This window comes from Rhipicephalus microplus, chromosome 6 (assembly GCF_043290135.1).
Source record: "Rhipicephalus microplus isolate Deutch F79 chromosome 6, USDA_Rmic, whole genome shotgun sequence".
Lineage (NCBI taxonomy): Eukaryota > Metazoa > Arthropoda > Arachnida > Ixodida > Ixodidae > Rhipicephalus > Rhipicephalus microplus.
In genome coordinates this window covers 136,883,141-136,904,836 of record NC_134705.1, presented here as the reverse complement: position 1 = coordinate 136,904,836, position 21,696 = coordinate 136,883,141, and the positions used below count along the sequence as shown (strand labels likewise).

General features: G+C 46.7%; 1 protein-coding gene across 2 annotated transcripts in view; it reads right to left on the bottom strand.

The window, feature by feature from the left end:
- LOC142765536 (uncharacterized) overlaps positions 1-21,696 on the bottom strand; it is a 67,275-nt gene that overhangs the window by 33,277 nt on the left and 12,302 nt on the right. For both annotated transcript variants that reach the window (XR_012884300.1, XM_075866662.1), the window contains exon 4: positions 6,741-6,833. Coding sequence is in view for 1 of the 2 variants with exons in the window: in XM_075866662.1 (XP_075722777.1) it covers positions 6,741-6,833 (93 nt within the window). In the remaining variant the exon portion in view is untranslated. The remainder of the gene's footprint in view (positions 1-6,740; positions 6,834-21,696) is intronic.

Sequence of the window (21,696 nt, the reverse complement as noted above, 5' to 3'; positions counted from 1 at the left end):
CTGCCAGCAGCCTGTATCCCGGTTCGATAACCGCTAGCGGTCAATTTGCGCAAGCGAGCGACGCAGGCGAAACGGCGATGAGGCCGTCGAGTCGAGAGAAGGGTGAGTGCGCCGACTAGCTAACCCTTTCCGCGCGCCAGGCAAGCAACGCACCACGAAGCGGGCGAGAGGGAGAGCGAAAGAGAGCGAACCCATGACGCCAACGCGAGCGGATGCGATGGGTGCAGTCTTGAGTGAGAATGATACCAGACTCCCCTTTGGAAGAATGGGAATCGCTTTCAGCAGACAAGAGTTACTGAAGGCCCAGCGAGTTGATCCGTTTTATCGCGAGTTGAGTGAAGGTCTCAGGGAGATGGAACGCCGAGACGCTGCTGGTAGTGCGGCGGGCGCAGGGTGACGGAAACAGGCGTGTGTCGCTGGGTCCCCCGCGGATACATACTTGCTGGACAATGATGGACTCCTGCTGAAATACATAGCAACCGACGAGGAGTCCGTGGACCCGTTTAACGTAGTTGTGCCCAAAAGTCTGAGAGGCGCACTGTTGGGAGCTTCTCACGACGAGCCCATGACCAGTCACCTGAGTGGCTCCGAAGTTTTTGCGAAACTGAGCAAGGTTGTGAGTTGGTTTGGCATGAAGCGTGACATTTTTCGCTATTGCCGTTCCTGCCCCGTCTGTCAAGCGGTGAAATCAAGGAGCGGCAGGCCACCCGGCTTGATGAAACTGATTGTCAGTGAGCATCCGTGGCAAGTAGCCACCTGCGATCTAATGGGGCCATTCCCCAGAAGTAAGCAGGGGTGTACACATCTGAAGGTAGTCGTTGATCATTTTTCGAAGTGGGTGGAGTTGTTTCCTTCATAATTGAAGTTTTGCGCACACACACAAGGACACATGTAAGCACAAGTTAAAAGAATCTTTCCTTGAACAGAAGGTAAAGCTGGAAAAGGCAGGATACCCTAACTCGTTTCTTCTAACTGCAAGCGAAAGATTAATGAAGAAAATGAAATCCGGGGAGAAAGAGGAAAGAAGCCAAGATACAAAGAAAATTTCGGTAATCCCCTACGAGCATGGTTTCTCCCATAAACTTAAGAAGGTGGCAGCTAAATATGGTGTCAAAGTTGTATTCTCGGCAAAGAACAAACTAGGGGGCGTGTGTCCGGCTGTAAATAATCTGTACGAGGAAAGGACGAGGGATATCGGAGGCAATTGTTCCAAGCGTGCAGGTCATCAGGTGGTGGAGTGCAAAAGAAAGGTAGTTTATAAGACCCCCTTCAGTTGTGGGAACTTTTATGTCGGTCAGACTGGCCGATGCTTAAATGTGAGATTGAAGGAGCACATGACCAACTTGAAAGGGAGGCCGGAAACACATTTAGCACTGCACTGTGCGCGTTGTTCTTTTAGTGCATGTAAGCCGTTGTTTGATCAAACTGAGGTGGTGTATGTACACCCAAATCAGACAACAAGAGAAATAGTAGAAGCGTGGCACATCTCTAGACTTAAAGATATGTGCGTCAGCCATCCGTCGATATCGCTTAGTGAAAAAGAAATTGAATTGCTGAACAACATGTGATATTTGGTTTTTAAGATTGTACGATGCCGTTTTTGCTCATGCGCGGTGATCATGGGGTGCAAGTAAGCGTATATATTCTGTTTTCTTACTGAATAAAAATCAGTTGTTAGTCTGCGCTGGTCCTTGTGTTCCCTTCTTCTGTGTCCTTGTGTGTGTGCGCAAAAACTTCAATTATGCAGCAGTACCAACTAGCCCGTCTTTCCGTATTATTGGAGTTGTTTCCGCTACGGAAAGTGACAGCACGAGTGGTGCTAGAGAGGCTACAGGAAGTGCTGTGTCGGTTCGGCTTTCCGAAAAGATTGATCACGGGCAACTCGTCGTACTTCACCGCTCGGGTGTTTGGTGATGCGTTCCGTTTCCTAGGAATAGATCACTGCACCACTTCGCCCTACCATCCCCAGTCAATTTAACGGTGCGAACCAACCGTACGCTTAAACCTATGTTGGCGGCCTTTGCCGAAAGTCAAAAGGAGTGGGCAGACTTTTTGAGTGAACTCTCGTTTTCAATACGAACCTCCGAGAGTCGCTCTACTGGTTTTTTTCCCGTTTTCCTTCACTTCGAAAGGGAGTTGGCAACTCCGATGACTAGTGTCATGCAATGCCAGCTCGGGGACGAAGAAGAGCCGGCACACTGTTCTGCTTACGCTTCAACCCTTCGGCACAGGCTTTGTTGAGGGGTCAGTAGAGCGAGGCAGGGTTTGGCATCGGCCAGGGCCGAGCGAAAAGCCCAGTACGTCCGAAAACATCGCAACTGTTCGTTTAAGGCAGGTGACCTTGTCCTAAAGCGCCACCACGCTCTGAGCGACGCGAGCAAGGGTTTCTCAGCTTCGCTCGCTCCTAAGTGGCTGGGTTCGTACCGAGTGGAAAAAGCTTGGACTCCACTCGCGTACTTGCTGAAAGACCCGTTTTCGGGAAAACTCAACCGTGCCGACATCGCAGACCTTAAAGCCTTTGCGTCGAGGTCTGACGAGCCTGCGCCAGCGCCCAGTGGCTCTTCGCGCAGGCGACGGCGCACACCCGGCGCGGCGGACCGCATTCGGACCACGCACTGGTATAATCTGAGGAAGCGGTCACCTGAGTGATTTTGTGCTGAACGGCAAGCTTATTTCCGCAACGCAAGGCCCTCATTTTTACTGTCTAGTTTCAGTTAGCTAACTTCTTTACAGCCAGTGCTTGCAGAGAAGTCGGCTTCACACTGTTGCTGCTGCTGATTTTCATTGGAGTGTTCTTGTTTGTTTAATTTTTTTCGTGTTTTCTTTTTTCTTCTCGCTGGAGGAGGGGATCGTAAATTGGTGCTTCAGCGTGGGAAGAGGGACAAAGGACACTGTGGGACTTCCTTTGCGGGCGCATTTGGAGAGACCCAATCATCGGAGGTGTGTGTGCGTGTGTACGTGCGTGGTGCTTCTGTGCGTGGTGGCGACGACAACTTAGGAAGTCACCAACCCCTACACCACCTTCAACTCTGGAGGTGTTTGAAGACCTACGGTCGTTAGGCAGCCCAGTTGTGCCCTGCTTCCGGCCGTCGCTGAGAAGCTCTGCTGGCTTTTGCACCACTGCTCCTGCACGAGGCCAGCTGTCGCAGATGCTGTGCATGACTCGACCAACTCCAGGACGCCTCGCAGCCAGTTGATTTGGCGACCATGACTCCAGCAGAAGGGCCGGCTGTCGCAGCGAGGTCTATGCAAACCTCAACCGAGGCGGCATTCGTCGGACTCATGAGCCCGTCGTCAATATTGACGAGACGAAGGTGAGCCCGTTCTTCGCATGAGGGCGTCAACCAGTCCTCTCGCTTTGCACTCTCGCATCCACCCAGTCACCCAACCTAATCATTACGTGACGCTTTCCCTCCAAGCCGTGGACATGCTCTTGCGTGAGCATTACGAACTCCCGTTACCCCTCTTCCGCGGTACCATGATATTTCTCAAGTGTATTGTTGTGTGTTCCATTTTTTTTCGGAAGCAGTTACAGGGCTAGGCTGAGGCTAGCTGTTGCCCATGAGATGACGTCTTTGCATGCATGGTCGACGACCGGCTGCCTACGCAGACCGTTATATAGAGTGAAATGAGAGAAGGAGGATGTGGAGATCTGAGTCGCGCCAGCGACCATTTCGCGGGAATTCCGCCGTACGGCCGCTCCCTTTCTCTTTTCGTGCTCTGGTAACGGCGCGTGGTGAGAGATGGCACCACGCGCGGGCGCGGCACGTGTTCTCGGGGATGGTGCGAATTGGGTGGCCGAGTCACGTGGGCGCCAAAAAAGGTCTCTTCTGCATTGGTCGGGACCGGGTAGGCATGTGTTCCCTTCGTCCGCGTCCCCTTTGAAAATTGCCGGACTGTACGCTGACCGAGGGCCTTGGCATCCCGGCAGGCGTGTTTACTTGAGTGCTAGATTCGGTACCATACGCTGAGCCAACAGCGTGGCCTAGTGCTTGAAGTGGTCGTACCACACCATGCCGCACTTAACGTAGGCCTACGCGTACGAGGTTTACCCTGACTCTCGTGACCATGCCCAGTGGTCATCGTGAGAGTGCGCAGCATAGCCGCAAGGGACCTTTTTTCCAACCGGCGTGTCAAAGCTCAGCATTGCCAACTGCAACGTGCACGCGGTTTCCCCTTATCGTGAAAGTTCGCGTGCGGGAGCCTTTGCTCTGCACGTCCCGGCAGCGGACGTTGTGCTGTTGCTCGGGGTGCCGTCAATGGCAATACAGTTTCGCGGTTATTTCTCTTATTCGAACGCCGTCTGTTTTGCCGTGCCGCGCTAAACGCCTTGTTAGTTGAGCGCGCGCGGAGCGGTGCGCTACACGCGAGTAGGTGAAGGAGTCACGGCACTGTGGCTCGCTAAGCGTGAAGCCGTGGTGATCATCCGCTACAGTGAGTAGCGAGGTCACCACACGTTGCACTTCAAACATAAAGTCCTAGCTCACGACTATAACTTTTCCGAAGGCTTTCTACCCTGATTTCTTTTCTTTTCCGGCTCTTTTGGCCTGCCTTCAGCACACACGAAATTCCGACTGGTTTCGTCTAACTCTTTTGTTGTGTTTTGCGGTCCTCGAGTGTAAGCTTGGGGCCGTGGTGCACCTTTGATAGTGCTGCGCGCTGTTGGTCGGTGTCCTGAAGCTTCGATCGGCCACGTCCTCGTCGGCAAGCTGAGCTCTACCCCTCACAGACACCCTATCCTTGACCCACAGGCGTACGTTATTCGGCAGGGTGCCATAAAACTGCTCCAAGCAAACTAGATCCCCGAGTTTGTTTATGTTATTTGAACCTGCAACTTTCATTCACTCGGAAAAGTTATCACTCAGGCTACACGCAAACTCAAAAAAAAAACTTTCGCTGGGCTTCTTTCTTTCCAGTCTAAATATCATCCGAAATTCCTCTATGAAGAGCCGGTATTTCGCGAGTAATGTCAACTTCACTGAGCGTACACGCCTGCCTCGGCTGCTCTCAGTCTGGCCATTACCGGTGAGGCCTCTCCCGGTAACAACGCAAGCAACCCTTCTGGTCTTGTGTTCTCGTGAAATGATTGTTTCTCACAGATACGTTCTAAAATAACCAGGTCGAGGCCAATGTGATTGCCCGTTTTGTACGGCTGAAGCGAACTCGTCATTTTCACGCTCTCTGTTAGCGGCACTGCGCGCTAATCTACTAATCTCCCACACTCCAGCTTTATTTTCTCGAGCTCTGCCTGTCTTTGTTCTCTCCTTTCCTGCCAATCCTTCTCATCCTCTTTTTCTCTCTTCTCTTCCTCCCTTTCTTTCTTCTCAACACATCTTTTCCCAGGCCTCGTTGAGCTCGTCCTCCTTGAAATCCACTTCCCTTATCGCACAACGAATTTCGGGCTTCCTTCACCTGCTACTGTTATCCAAGCCGAGCTCTGCTGCAAAGAGCAACACCTCTTCTTCCTTCAACCCTCCAATATCCATACCTTCACAAGAGCCAACCAGTACTTCTGCAATATTAACCGCACACCCGCAGCGGTAAATTTAGAGCCAATTTCCCGATGGAACCCTGTTCTTATCGTCCGGCAAAACGTGATCGCTCAAGCACTCACCCAACCTCGAGCCAGGAAAGGTCGAGTCTCCCGCAGCCACGTTCACAGGTCCGCCGATCCCAAGTCATTCGGTCTGCCTTCTGCTCCTCGGCCTTAGTTTCTTGGAGTTGTCCTAACTTCACGCCGTTACTGTGACGGTTGTGCCTCCCGAAGCCATGAAGTCTCGCTCTGCCAATTCCGGATACACATACTCGATCTTCCTTCTGCAGTTTTCCGCATGCCTTTTCTTGATCCCACCGCTGCTACCAGTTTGTAGCGATGGGGGGTAGATGGAGGGTGCGGGAAGTTGACCAAGATCAGGCGGGTGATGAAGTCACAACTTCCAGTGAGGAAACTTGAAAAACGTGACTTATTCACACTTAGAGATAACGTTTACTAATCCTCGTTGTTCCGGCGCCCGCCATCTTGGCTTTCTCGGGCCCTATCGTCTCCTTCGTCCTTTTTACCTCTGTCGCTCCAGCCTTTGTCTCTTTCCCTCGCCACCTCGGTCCACTTGAAGAAAGGCAGGGGCGGCTTGTAGCAAGAGGGCAGATTAAGGGGTGTGAATCGTCAACATGGAGCCCGACTCCTCCTCGCCTCGAAGGGCATGATTACTCAGTTGTATTAAGCCGACCCATCCGCTTCCAGTAAGAGCGTCGACTCTTCCGCTTCGAGTAACAGCCACCGCATTCCGCGGTGCTTAGTTGTGGCGCCAGCGTGCCCGCCTCGAACACGTCACTGCCACCTAGCGAAAATCTCATCATGTTTTGTCGGAGTTCGTGGCTCCTCAATTTTGATGTAAAGCCAGCGTTAAGCGTATCTCAAAGCAAGCATAGGGCAATTGCACCACAAAAAACTAATGGAGAGGGTTGACACAATCAAGCGAAAGCCAATGTAATCAGGAATGAATTACCAGACCCATAGAATGCTTTCTCACAGTTCCTGCTGACTGTCACGAGATATAAAACCTCACATATTAAGACTTCTTATCTAACGCTGTTCCAAACATTTGTATGTTTTCCACACAAGCACCCATTTCCTAACAGATCGTCCTTTCACAAATACTTGCACTTCGAACTTTTCAAACCCTTAAATTGTTTTGTTTTTCATGCATGTTTTGTTTGAGTGCAATATCAAGGTCACCTACCTTGAAGATGCGGCATGAATGACACCGCGAAGATTCCAGAGGTATAGTTTGCGAACTCGTACAATAGTTGCTCAACAGATAAATAAAAGGTGCCTGTTTTGAAAAGAATGATAAAAGCTTCAACGAATGTACGCTTCCACTTCGCGCCGCATGTTATTATTGCTTTACACTCTGTGTCAAGGTGGTTAGTTTTCTGCACGCGTTGCAAACATGCTAACCCACTCATTCTTGATGATTAATTTGTAGGGTTTAACGTCCCAAACCACCATATAATTAAGAAAGACTCCGTAGAGGAAGGCTCTGAAAATTTCGACCTCCTGGGGTTCTTTAAGGCGCGCCCAAAACTGAGTACACAGGCCTACAACATTTTCGCCTGCATCATACATGCAGACGCCAGAGCCGGGATTTGATCCCGCGACCTGCTGGTCAGCAGCTGAGTACCCTAGCCACTAGACCACCGTGGCGGCAAACCCACTCATTCTTTCTTGCAGTAGCGTAGTTGCTGTTTGTGTTTTAAATTGTCAAGTGCATTTTTTTTCAGGCTAGTGCTGTTTTGTTTCGAAATTTCCTAGGGTCTAGTTGTTAGGCAGCGTTTAATTTTAAAGAAGCACTGACATCAAATTTACTCGCGTTCGCAATTTTGCGTCAATGAGTAGCTATCGACCTCCTAGTAGCGATTCAGAACCCAAAACGCATCTGAGGTACGAATGAGTATCTGTAGTATTGGCTTGTATATCCGCTATCGAACCTGGTTCAAAATGAGGTGAAAACCCGCCAAATTGTAAGGCTGACAGCGCCAACTCGCGGACATGCTAAGGCCATTGCACAGCTCATGCTGCTTTCACAAAAAACCATGACGTCATGTACAGTGTCCTTTCGTCTGCTAGGAGTGCACGTGCAGTCAGTCCAGCTGTGTCTCTGATGATGTAGACTAAATCCCCCTCATGCGTTTTTCGCCAGAGAGGTTAAGAAGCGCCAACTCGTACTTGCCCTCTCCCGTTAGCCCCAGCCTCGAGAAGGGGCCACGTAATGCCAGTGAAACCCACCTCGTTCGCTAACACAGGATTTACCCTGGAGGAGCTCGGCGCATGCAAAGTAAAACGAGCAAACGTGATTGCTCTTTTTGGGCGTCCATTACCTCTACTCATCGGCGCGGACGAAGTCAACCCACTGGCTGGGTTGAGGTTTGTGACTTTAAAAGGCATGAAACGCCACGCATTCTGGCAGGTATTGTCACTCTCAATGATAGTACTCACTCTGTAAAGCACACTCCATATCAGCCAATGAGATACGATGAATCACACACAGGCTTCAACACAGCAAAGAGAGCCCTTAGTGAGAGCATGGCCGGTATTCGGCTCCAAACACACTCAGGTCGTCGATGTCATTGTTACTAGCGTATCGTCACTCGGGATGGTATTTGTGGAATGTATCACACCGAACACGTAGCACTAGGGTGTCGATGTCGCAGGGCAGTCTATTTTTTTGTTTTTTCTCCTTAGCATTTTTACGCTGTTTGACATCATATTAAAATAACTTCCACGCAACGGATGCCATTAAAACTTGTCCGAGAAGGCCTATGCATACCAAGCAATGGAATGGTGGGCACATTTCAATCTTGAAATATGATGTCAGTGCTTCATTAAAGTTACAAATACTACTAGTGAACAATCGTCAAGGGGCAACGGCGTCCATCTATCCCGAAAAACGAACAGGCGGATTGGAACACAGTATTCGCGCAAGATACATAAGGCGTCTCAGCTATCACGCAATCTGCTATAAATTTAATTCCTGTACACTGGGGTATCCACAACAAGTTATTAATGTGAAGCGCTCTTTTACGTACTGGAGGTTTAGTTGGAGTGTCTCTATCTATCTATCTATCTATCTATCTATCTATCTATCTATCTATCTATCTATCTATCTATCTATCTATCTATCTATATATCTATCTATCTATCTATCTATCTATCTATCTATCTATCCTACTACGTCTGGATGATCTCGTTAGCACGCCCTTTACTTAGGGTATACGAAAATGAGTATGAGGCGGTATAATTTGTAAAAGAATATAACGTCACAACACTATCACGAATTCGCCTAGTATGTCGCATACTCGCATACCGCGGACCACGGAATGTGGGTATGAACAGACAATAGTAATGTTACCATGGGAGTGTTAAAAAACAACTGACAATGGCAGCAATTGAAAGACAAATGCAAAGAATAGATATCAGGGTCACAGCAGGTAATGAATGCAATCATTCTGCGGGGCAATTGAGTGTTAAGGCACAAAGCCAAGCCAGATCTTGGAACTGCTTTTGAACCACATTATTCGATAATAATATTTTATATGACCGTAATATTCCGGAAATGTAAGTAATGTTTTTATAAGGCCATATTATTCCTGAAAGGTAAATAGTGGTTGCTGCGCTGGCTATGTAATTTTATAGACCAAATATATGTACTCCTATAATGCATCCGTCGCGTTGGGTTAACGTCAATTGTAGTTAGGTGCCATCCACTGATGTGATGTATGTAGAAGCGTGAACGGTGATTATACACACACGCACAAATGTTACACATCACCTTACGTCTTTCGGTGTTCTTAACACCCATGTTGCGGGCGGCATGGTATCGCGGCTGTAAATAATTGTTTATATAAACATGTTCAAATGTGCAACATAAGGCTTAGCGTACATTTCACATATCTAGCCTCATTTTTTATGTTTCGTTCAATAACAGTCACGAAACAATCACCAAGCCTCCACGTGCTTCGACACTGTAATTCTTGAGGTACGTCATCATCATCATCATCATCAGCCTGACTACGTCCGCTGAAGGACAAAGGCCTCTCCCATGTTCCGCCAGTTAACCCAGTCCTGTGCTTGCTGCTGTCAATTTATACCCGCAAACTTTTTAATCTCATCTGCCCCCCTAACCTTCTGTCTCCTCCTAGCCTGCTTTCCTTCTGTGGGAATTCAGTTAGTTACCCTTAAAGACCAGCGGTTATCCTGTCTACGCGCTACATGCCCGGCCCATGTCCATTTCTTCTTCTTGATTTCAGCTATAATATCCTTAACCCCCTTTTATTCCCTAATCCACTCTGCTCTCTTCTTGTCTCTTAAGGTTACACCTACCATTTTTCTTTCCATTGCTGGCTGCGTCGTTCTCAATTTAAGCTGAACCCTCTTTGTAAGTCTCCAGGTTTCTGCTTCGTAGCTAAATACCGGCAAGATACAGCTGTTATATACATTTCTCTTGAGGGATAGTGGCAATCTACCTGTCATAAGTTGAGAGTGCTTGACAAATGTGTTCCACCCCATTCTTATTCTTCTAGTTACTTCAATCTCGTGGTTCAGCTCCGCGGTTATTACCTGCCCCGAGTAGACATGATCTTTTACAACTTGAAGTGCACTATTACCTATCTCGAAGCGCTGCTCTTTTCCGAGGTTGTTGTACATTACTTTCGTTTTCGGCAGAATCAGTTTAAGACCTACTTCTCTGCTCTCCCTGTATAACTTCGTAATCATGAGTTGCAATTCGTCCCCTGAGTTACTCAGAAATGCAATGTCATCGGCGAAGCGCAGGTTACTAAGGTACTCTCCATTAACTCTTATCCCATAACTGTTCCCACTCTAGGCTTCTGAAAAACTCCTGTAAGCATGCGGTATGTAGCATTGGGGAGATTAATTCCCCCTGCCATACACCCTTCTTGATTGGTATTCTGTTGCTTTCTTTATGAAGCACTATGGTAGGAGTTGACCCCCTTTAGATTTCTTCCAGGATGTTAATATATACTTCATCGACGCCCTGATTCCGCATTGTCTGCATGACGGCTGATATTTCTACTGAATCAAACGTCTTCTCGTAATTTATGAAGGCTATGTATAGTGGTTGGTTATATTCTGAGCATTTCTCTATTACCTGATTGATAGTATGAATATGGTCGATTGCTGAGTAGCCTGTTTGAAATCTTGCTTGTTCCTTTGGTTGAATGAATTCTAATATTTTCTTTACTCTGTTAGCAATCACTTTTGTAAATAGCTTGTATACTACAGAGAGCAAGCTAATCGGCCTGTAATTCTTCAAGTCCTTGTCATCTCCTTTCTTATGTATTAAGATTATGTTAGCGTTCTTCCAAGACTCTGGTACTCTTCCCGTCAGGAGACACCTCGTAAACAGGGTGGCTAGTTTTTCCAACACAATCTGTCCTCCATCTTTTAGCAGATCTGATGTTACCTGATCCTCACCAGCAGCTTTGCCTCTTTGCATGCTCTCCAAAGCTTTTCTGACTTCTTCTATAATTACTGGTGGTGTGTCATCTGGGTTACTGCTAGTTCTTATAGTATTAAAGTCGTGGTTGTCCCGGCTACTGTACAGATCTCTGTAAAACTCCTCTGCTATTTTAACTATCCTATGTATAGTGCTAGTTATTTTGCCTTCTTTGTCCCTTAGTGCATACATCCGATTTTTGCCTATCCCAAGTTTCCTCTTCACTGCTTTGACGCTTCCTCCGTTTTTCAGGGCGTTTTCGATTCCCTCCATGTTATACCTTCTTACATCGCATATTTTACGCCAATTAATCAACTTCGAAAGCTCTGCCAGTTCTATTTTGTCTGTTGTACTTGAGACTTTCATAATTTGACGCTTCTTGATGAGATTCTTAGTTTCCTGGGAAAGCTTGTCAGCGTCCTGTCTAACTACCCTGCCTCCAACTTCTACTGCACACTCCGAATTGATACTCGTCGGATTATCATTCATTGTATCTATGCTAAGGTTGGTTTCCTCACTAAGGGCCGAGTACCTGTTCTGAAGCGAGAATCTGAATTCCAGTACTTTCTCTCTCAGTGCTAGCTCATTGATTGGCTTCTTGCGTATCAGTTTCTGTCGTTCCTTTCTCATGTCTAGGCGAATTCGAGACCGTACCAGTCTATGGTCACTGCATCGTACCTTGCCAACCACTTCCACATCCTGCACGATGCCTGCGTGTGCACTCATTATAAAGTCTATTTAGTTCTTATTTTCGCCATTAGGGCTCCTCCATGTCCACTTGCGGTTTCCTCGTTTTCGGTAGAAGGTATTCAAAATCTGTAAATTATTGCGTTCTGTGAATTCTACTAGTAGCTCTCCTCTGGCATTTCTAGTACCGATGCCATAATCTCCTACTGCCTGGCCTCCAGCCTGCTTCTTCCCTACCTTTGCATTAAAGTCGCCCATCACTATAGTATACTGTGTTTTTACCTTACTCATTGCCGATTCCACGTCTTCATAGAAGCTTTCAACTGAAGCGTCATCATGGCTGGATGTAGGCGCGTATGCCTGTACCACCTTCATCTTGTATCTCCTATTCAGTTTAATTACGATACCTACCACCCTTTCATTATTGATATAGTATTCCTCTTTGTTGCCAGCTATATTTCTGTGAATTAGGAACCCCACTCCCAGTTCTCTTCTGTCAGCCAAGCCCCGATAGCAAAGGACGTGCCTATTCTGTAGCACCGTATAGGCCTCATCTGTCCTCCTAACCACACTGAGCCCTATTATATCCCATTTAACACCCTCTAGCTCCTGGAATAGTACAGCTAGACTTCCCTCACTAGATAAGGTTCTAGCGTTAAACGTTGCCAAGTTCAGGTTCTAATGGCAGCCTGTCCGGATCGAGAGATTCTTAGCACCCTCTGCTGCGTTGCAGATCTGACCGCCGCCGTGGTCAGTTGTTTCGCAGCTGCTGTGGACTGAGAGCCGTGAGTTATTTGACGTATGCATGTGGGAGGTTGTGGCCAGATACTGCACCAGGGTGGCCAATCCTTCTCTGGTGAGGCAGTGCGTTCCCGGCGGTGGTTACCGGTGAGGCCGCACCCCATGCCTCGTAATGCAGTTCCATCACCACGCGGATTTTTTTTATCCGGTTGGGAACTGCGCGGCACCGGGATTTGAACCACGGACCTTTTGCATGCGAGGCGGATGCTCTAACCACTACGCCATCTCTGCTTCTTGAGGTACGCAGGATGTGCCTAATTTTTTTCCGTAATAAATATTATCTAATTTGTACTGATTGTAATAAAAACATGACAAGCACTCGCACATTTATCAAAATATATACGAAGCGTGCTCAAATAAGATGTAAGTGGTGCGCACTGATAGAGTTCTGATTTCTCTGGGTGATAAAATGCTTGAAAAAAAGAAATAACTCATGACTACGCTGCCACTCGCAAAAAAATTCTTCCACCTCCCCGAAGAGAATCATGAGGAAATGCGAATGTATTTCTTGCGACGAGAGGATGCCACTCAGAAATTTTATCGGCATAGATCAATAATGATACCAGGATTTGTACCGTCACAGTTGATTTTTATATTGATCAGCCAGAGAAAGGTCGAGAGAGAGGCGCGCACTTCATTCCATTTATATATATTGCTACGCAGCTATCGCATGAAGGGTGAACCATTCTGTGGACAGAAGACGACAAAGAGGACTGGTTTGCTCGCTTTGTGTGCGGCGCTCTGATTTTATCTGGCAAATACACTAGCAAATAGTCAGGTCCCGTCTCAATTGACCATTTGCGGAAAAGTGAGCGCTCCCTGTCGTGTAAACAGGAAAGCTTCGCTTTTGGTTGGAAAACATCTTCGTCAACTATCAGGCTCAATGCAGTGTTTAGCGGTTTAAATGCGCTTGTTTTGTTGCTTTAGGACCAAAAACGCATGCCCGTTACTGAAACAAGAAGGTAAAGGAGAAAAACATTCTGTTGACGTTTGTATACACGGTGTAAAACAAGAATTTCTCGCGTTTCAGCCTGAGAAATAACCAAGTGAGGTGATACCTGCACTCCGCTACCTCGACGGTTCGCCAGGCTCATTACGCCTGCTCTTTTAAGAAGAACATTATGTTATACACTTGAAGTTGAACCTTGAAATGTCTGTCGATTAACTATAGTTTCAGTGAGGACGGCTTGTGCACCGTCTGTGAGGTACGGTGTTTGCGTGAAAACGGCAGTGTTCGCCGTTAGTACGGGTCATATTGATGGAACGCCAGGCTGATGTTTTCCAACCAAAACCAAAACGCCTGTACAGGAACGCTACCTGTGCGGTTACTGCTCATGCGCAGTGGTTTTTCCGCAAATGGTCAATTTACGTAACAATATGTACGAGCGGGCGGACGATAGATAGGGCGCAGGGGGCAGAGAGAGCAAACGGCGAGAGAATGAGCGGCGAAGCACTGCACCTGCTCTTTCTACACTCTCTTCACACAAGTGGGAGCTCGGCGCCAGAGCCCATTCCTCCTCTCTACTTACTCCCTGCTACTCGGCATGCACCAACTACTCCTGATTCCATGATCGAGGATAAACGAGCGTGTCCGCACCTGTTGCTATGAGAGAGGTTGTGAGAGCGAAGAGATAACACCTGCCGCCTCTAGGACACCGACAGACGTCTGATATGCACTGACCGAGAAATGCATTTAAAAATCAGAGCATATAGGTAAGCTTACTGCACGCAACAACTTCTGTTGTCAGTTGCAAGATACAGCGTTTCATGCTTTGGCAAGGCTACTGGTAGGGTGGCAACATCCGTCCTAATCTTGCAGGATTCCATCCATTGGTGCGTACCCCACTGTCACTATTCTCATCTCAAGGTGAACCTGCTCATTGATAACACGGCAAGCAGCTGCGCCGTCCTGATGATGGGCTAACACTCTGCGACGACAATGGCACGTTACTTAGGCCTGGGATTGACAGGCAGGGTGATCTACCTTTCTTTCTGATTATATTGGCTGCCTCACAGTGAGGGCTGTTTGAGGGCACAGCTTTCTGATCCACCGCCCACAACAGTCTGTAAACGACTCACTTTTTAATATTTCGCACGCTGTATTTATCCGCCAGAAAAAATAAGGGTGTGTTTAGTACGCTGTTCGAAAATAGCAGTTTCACTTTTAATCTAATCAAGCTTACACGTGCGTCATTGATACTTCCATATTTAGGTGAATACTTTTCAACCGACAAGTATAACACATTTTCGAATTAGGCAAAAATTTTGTAGGCCCGTGTGCTTTGATTTTGGTGCACGTTAAAGAACTGCAGGCGATCAAAATTTTCGGAGCCCTACACTACGGCGTCTGTCATAATTTTATGGTAGATTTGGGACGTTAAACCCCACATATATATCGACTTAGAAGTATAACTATTCCTAAGTAAATAAGCCCAATTGCCTAAAATATACCAGATGTTGCTTCAGTGTACAGTGAACAATATTAACTCCACCTGATGTGTGTTACACCATATCTGTTGTTTAAACTGTGCTGCGTTGTAGTTGCGAGGCACTGTATTATGCCGTATAGACTATGCATGAAAAATGACGTGCTACAATGCAATGCATTATCATCTTTAGGTATACGTTACATGCCTATACTTTGTAATTTCGACTTATTGGCGAAAGCCAGTGGGAGTCCACGTTGAGATGCTATAGAGAAGCGTGACGCGTGGCATTCAGTGTACCACGCAGCAGTATTTTTGGTGAAAAAAAAAATTGTGCTGTTCTTTTGGAACACAGCTATCAATTATTCAGGCACTGGTGTTTTACGATGTCTTCAGTGAGAAGATACAGACGCCGCATTGTATTGACTTGTAGAGAAGTGATGTGACTCAAGTTTATACAAGCGAAGTGATCAGATCATCGCATGTTGTGCAGGCAAGTCCATTCAGGTAACTACCATTGTAACTATGTGATGGTGACATCCACACAAAGTTTGAAGTACCACGTTTTTTTCTTGATTATGTTATGAAAGATTAAGGACGTGCCATGACTATTCATGACTTGAGTTCCCATTTTTCTTAAAACATGTCGTTTGAGCTTCATATCGGTACATATCAATTTAAGCCTTTCTCCTTCAAACCCGTAGGCTAGTAGTGTGGCAGTTTGGGTCAGTTCGTATGACATGAGGATGAACATAGCGCAAGAACAGAACGACGACAAAGAGCGCTCGTATCCTTCTTGTCTCTTTCTCGTCGTTCTGTTCTCGCGCTATAACCATCATCACCGTAGGCTAGTTCAGCAAGCCAATAATTGAGAACTACAGAACCACTCATTCGACAAGTCGGGCACCTAGATTTCCACCAAGTGCCTATGTGACCATCGCTGTTTATATTCAGTCGGATAATGCCTAAATTACCGTTTTTTTTTTACCTTGAGCAATATGTTCGCGAAAAGTGTGCGAAGAAGTCACGAGTTTGGCAAAAGCGTGGCTGGCCGTGGGTTGACTTGAACGAAGAAAACACAGCGATGGCATGTAAACTACTGTTCTTGCGTTTTGCAATGCGAGATCTTGCGAGTGTTTACAGTTTTGTTTAACTCAATGGAAGACTCGATACTATTCACGTTGCAAGAAACATTACATTACTGCCTTCCTCTCCTCCACATCCTCGTGAAGTGAGAACAGAGGCGCTTGAAGGTCTTAAAGTTGGTGTACACCGGTGACTTGCCGCGGTCGCGCGACTGGTGACTGAAAAGCGACTGATGTTCACACCGGCCGAGGCTGCCTGCGAACGACCGGAAGTCGCAAAACTGGAGAGTTACGTATGGATACTGTTTTCAGTGAGAACTCTGGAAACCGGCGCCGATCAGCTGATCGTCGCCAGCTGAGAGAACGGAGTGAACCGAGCGCGCCACATTTATTGCTTTCGTCCGTTCTCGCACGGCATTGAAAAAAAACTAAAAATAGGCATCGCTGATTGGTTCCAGCAGTTTTGTGACTGCAGTCGCGTGGAAGCTTGGGCTAGTTGGTATGGAATGTCGTCGTTTTGTTCTCACGCTATAACTATCATCGTGCAGTCGCGTGACTGAAAAATGGGTCAAGAGGCGACTAGCCAAAGCAGTCGCTTAGCGACCATTCGCCACCAGTCACAAATGTTCGCGCGACTACTGCTAGTCACCGGTGTGCACCAGCCTTTAGTCAACAGGATGATTCCGCATACTGGCCGCTACCTGAATTTCAGATTTTTCAATCTCTCATACTACTAACGCTCAGTCGTCTCGACACTGTTACGACGGCCTGCGGACTTGGTCGAGCGAAGCAAGACGCAAAAAGAGACGTGGAGAACGTGAATCGGGAACTGACCGCATGTGGTTTCATGTCCTTATTCATCAAGTTAGTAAATTGTCGACTATGACGGCCGGTTAAACCAGGTAATTTTTTATTTGCCAACACTCTGCGCTCCTACGAAGTAAAGGTCTACCATATACCTACGCGAAAACTTGGAAACAGGCTGAGAAACGCCAAAACAAGTTACAGTTGCCGAAGTTTCCAGTTGTCGTCTACAGAACTGCACGCAAAGGTTGCGCACATGTTTATATTGGTGACACCGATAATAGCAAGAGAAGCTTGGACAAGCACTGTAAGGTCATAAAAAATAAAAAGGTAGACGTGAGAAGCCTTCATTAACACGTATGCATAATCTATGTGATCGACGGGGATGCTGCTATCGTCATCACCACAGAAAAGAAACATTTTCCCCGACTTTATCTACAATCTTCGTTTGTTCAAACCACTGGGCATACGCTAAACAAGAGCTGTGGTAATCTACCACCCTTGTATGTGCACTGCCTCATCATGTCATCAGACGACCTTATATATCTGTATTGAAATCATCACCCGCGCAATAATTGCACATTGGATATTTAGCTACGGTGTCCCATGAACTATTATCGCTCATGAGGTATCCGACTAAATTGGCACGACTGAAGAGGCTGCTGAACTTTCTGGGAACGTCTCGTATCCGCGTAACGGCGCTGAAAACTTAAAGTTGACAACTAAGGCTTAAACAATCGTCGACAGATGAATGGTTACGTTCAATATTGTGAAAGCTAACTGGCACACGCTGAAATTATATGGCAGCCAGCCACTAAATTTAACTTCTTTCTCGCGTGCTTGAAAAATCTGAGCGTACACCGGACACTGCTCACTCAAGCGGAGCTGGCCGGTACGTAGTGGGTCTGGGCCATACTAAAGTGATGCCAAGAGATGCTGACGTATAGAAAGGAACGACACGTGACGGCAAGTTCTAGTTTAGTTCCTGATTGTTGCTTCTCATTGTTTTTGTCGTACTACGTCGTGCAGTACGTTAAACGACTAGCGGGAAGGATCGCAGTTCCGCAGCATGCCGTAAGTGCTGGTAAGCGACTTTAGCGACGTTCTGAAACGTTTTTAACTGATTCTTTTTGGATGGCGAATTATGCAATTGTTTTTCTGTGGCTGCTCGGCATGACAGTTCTGACGCTCCAGAGCAGTTTCGCTCTTCGTTATAATCCTGCACTCATCATGAACCAACATACATTGTGTGCTACTACATTCCCCCGTAATCGCAGAATCCACTATTTATATGGTGCATATATTTTTATAAATCTGCTAAAGTTTGCAGTTGTGAAATGTATGTTGCATGGTTCACATAAAAAACTGCACCAATAACGAGCAACAAGAGAAAGAAGGAGACAGACAGCGGCACTTACTTACAAAAGATTTATTTGCTAGAACCGCACAATATATACTTGGGAAGTATCTGACAAAGAAAGAGAAAAATACAAAACAAAGAAAACAGAATCCACCTAACAAGTACGTAATCATCGCCACAACGCACCATGAACAACACGTGTGCTAACGTTCTGAAGAAAATCTATTTCTTTTTATGATAGCGCAATCGAAGGCCTGCTGACACATGCATTGCTCAGCCTTTCTATCTCTGCAGCCTCATAAATTTCATGTATCATCTGGTCCCGATGAGGCTTAATGACGGTATAAAGCTGAAAATTGGGGACACAACCGCAGTCTCGGCAATGAATGCCGAAGTGGCCCGAAACTGTAGAAGAGACGTTGTGAACGTGCTCTTTCAGTCGCTCATATAAACACGTGCCTGCTTGGCCGATGTACCACTTGCCGCAGGACAGGGGTAGAGAGTACACCACCCCTTCAATGCATGGAACGTGCTTCTTCCGATGCTTGATTTTGCAGCCTCGCTCACCCCTGGAACCAGGATTCACGGCCGTGCACAACCTAGCCAGTTTTTCTGAAGCAGAAAAAACCAGGTCTACGTCGCACCTGCTGGCCACTTTTTTGAGGCTGTGGGTGACGCCGTGGATATAGGAAATAACGACGAAGTTTCGTTTCTCCCGTCCCTTATCTTTTGTACGGGATCGAGCATTACTCTCTGGGCTCGTTCTGATTTCTCAGAGTAGACACTCAGCAACGGCGGTCAAAACGTACATCGGGAAACCCGCTTCAGTAAGGCGGTCAGTTTGCTGATTAAAGCTGGACTCAATCGTGTGATGGCAGGACCTTCGCAGAGCATTTGTGTAGCAAGTCTTAGCAATAGCGCGCTTCACAACTTTTGAATGTGCTTAACCTAAAGGGAGGGCCGGCTTATTAGCACGTGGCTCATAGGCCCCACACACGTGGGAAGGACTCAATGTCAACATCAAATCTAAGAACCAGATGGCTCCTCTGTCCGGAACTTCATATGTAATAACAAGCGGAGAAAGGCACTTACTGAAAATTTCTAAAATACTAGTCAAAGGCGAATCGTCCGACGAGGTTCCAGCTTGAAACAACACGAGGAAGTCGTCAACATAGCAGAATACTCTCTTAACAGTTGTGGATTCCAAGCAATTCTGAATGGCACGATCAAGACTGGCTAAAAATAAATCACTCAAAATGGGCGCGAGGCATGATCCTATGCACACCCCTTGACGTTGCAAGTAAATATGATCGTCCCACTCTGCAAATGTCGAGCTTAGGTAATACTCTAGCAGTTCCATAAAACCTTCAACAGATATGCCTACTGCATTCTCATAATTCACTGCGCCAAAACTGTCGATGCACCCGCGAATGCAAGCTAAAAGCTCACTGTGTGGCAATGAGTAGTACAGATCTTTAATATCTATTGAGCATGCCTGGTAGCCATAAAATTTGTTATCTTTCAGCACGGAAAGCACATCATCGGAACTTTTAGCTAGGAATGGATCGTCTATGCTTAATAACATCAGTTTACCCTGAAAAAATTGTGCCAGCAATTTTTGCCACGAGTTCGCCTCTGATACTATAACGCGGAAAGCACAGTTAACTCTGTGCGTTTTCGCATTAAAAATAACTTCCACGCTAAGGTTTTTCTCGCCATCCATCTTTTTTACCATACCATTAGGATTCAGCCTTTTACAGAGACCTTTTGCATAGGTTTTAACCTTCGGAAGTGGCACATTAGCTCGAGGCTAAAAAAAACAAAAGCGCTTCACCAGCTTTTTTCCTATAGAGTTCATTCGGAATAATCACAAACCCTCCCTCCTTATCTGCTGCTACCAAGGACAATCACTTATCTTTCAGGAAGGATTTTACTTTCTTTACAGAAACCCTCTTCAAGCCTGCTTTATGGTTACAAAGAATGTCACAACCCTCAGAAACACACCACTCGGCACAATCAGCAGGTACCTTTCTAGAAATGCTGCGGACCACGCCCAGAATTTCCGCCCTTGACCTTCTTGGTTCAACTGCATACTAGGGGCCGCGGCTAAGCACACTGCGTATGTTCTTAGGCAAAGACACATTCGCCAGAGAATGCAGTCCTTCCTTGCTGGTGGAGTGCTTTTTTGGCAGCGAAGCTCGTAGTTCTGTCAGCATCTGCCGCCAACGAAATTCTGCCGCCGCATTAGCTAGGTCACGGTGATCGAGCCACTTCTTGCCTCCATTGTTGTTCATAGTTCCTTGGAGCGAGAGAAACAAGCGCTGCTTGTAGAAACGAGCTTGTCGGTGCCACTCAAAACTAAGGATCTTGAGAAGTCGAAGTCCGTGTCCCTGCGGACTTCGACTCCTCAAGAAATAGCTGCGGACTTCGACTCCTCAAGAAATAGATTTTCTTCAGAACGTTAGTACACGTGTTGTTCATGGTGCGTTGTGGCGATGATTACGTAGTTGTTAGGTGGATTCCGTTTTCTTTGTTTTGTATTTTTCTCTTTCTTTGTCAGATACTGCCCAAGTATGTATTGTGCGGTTCTAGCGAATAAATCTTGTTGTAAGTCAGTGCTGCTGTCTGTCTCCTTCTTTCTCTTGTCCCTCGTTATTGGCGCTGTTTTTATGTGAATCATGTACCAACTCGCCCAAGCAACCGCGTTAGCATGTTGCATGTTGTAGCAAGAGTGTTCGTCGCTGACCCACATGACAAGCACAACCTTGCCATCAATATTAATTTTTCGAAAAGCCGCTCCTCTTTGCAGGAGGGGTGGCTGCAATCTTTTCATCTATATCTGGAGTTTCATTTCCCTAAACCACAATGTGATTACAAAAAAATGGCATAGTAGAAGGCTCCGGAGGTTTTGATCACTTGTGCTTTGACATCGCACAGTACACGGGACTGTGGCTTTTCGCCTCCACGAAAATATGACTGCCGCGGCCTGGATGAAACCCACGTCCTTCGAGCCAGCAGTGAAGCACCATGATCACTGCTCAACCGCGGCAGACAAGACAAACTGTGCCACTCTAGCGTGGCGGACACTCATGCAGTATGATGTTGCTTCCAAAAAAGGAGCGATAAATGATATAGAACATGGTTTAGTTCCATATATAGTTGGTGACAGCCCGAGAACAAAAAGTAATATCACGTTCCATGCGTATATTTCGGGTTTATTCGCCACCTTTATTTTTTGTCTTGTATAGGTGAACAACGAATCGAAAACTTCTACATTCAGTCATTATTTACGACGAGATACAAAACACCAATGCGTGGCCACGTGCGATACGAATTTCCTTGTCATAAGTTAACCCTTTGAACGAGCCTCTGGTAGTTTTCTTCGCGCGTACCTGTGCGTCACTTTTACCGGATGTCATTCGATGGTGCACAACCTCGTCATTAGATGGTGCACAAGCTCGAAATTGTGCAGCTTTTGAAGTACAGGCGTGTGATAGGCGCACAGATTGTTCATTGTG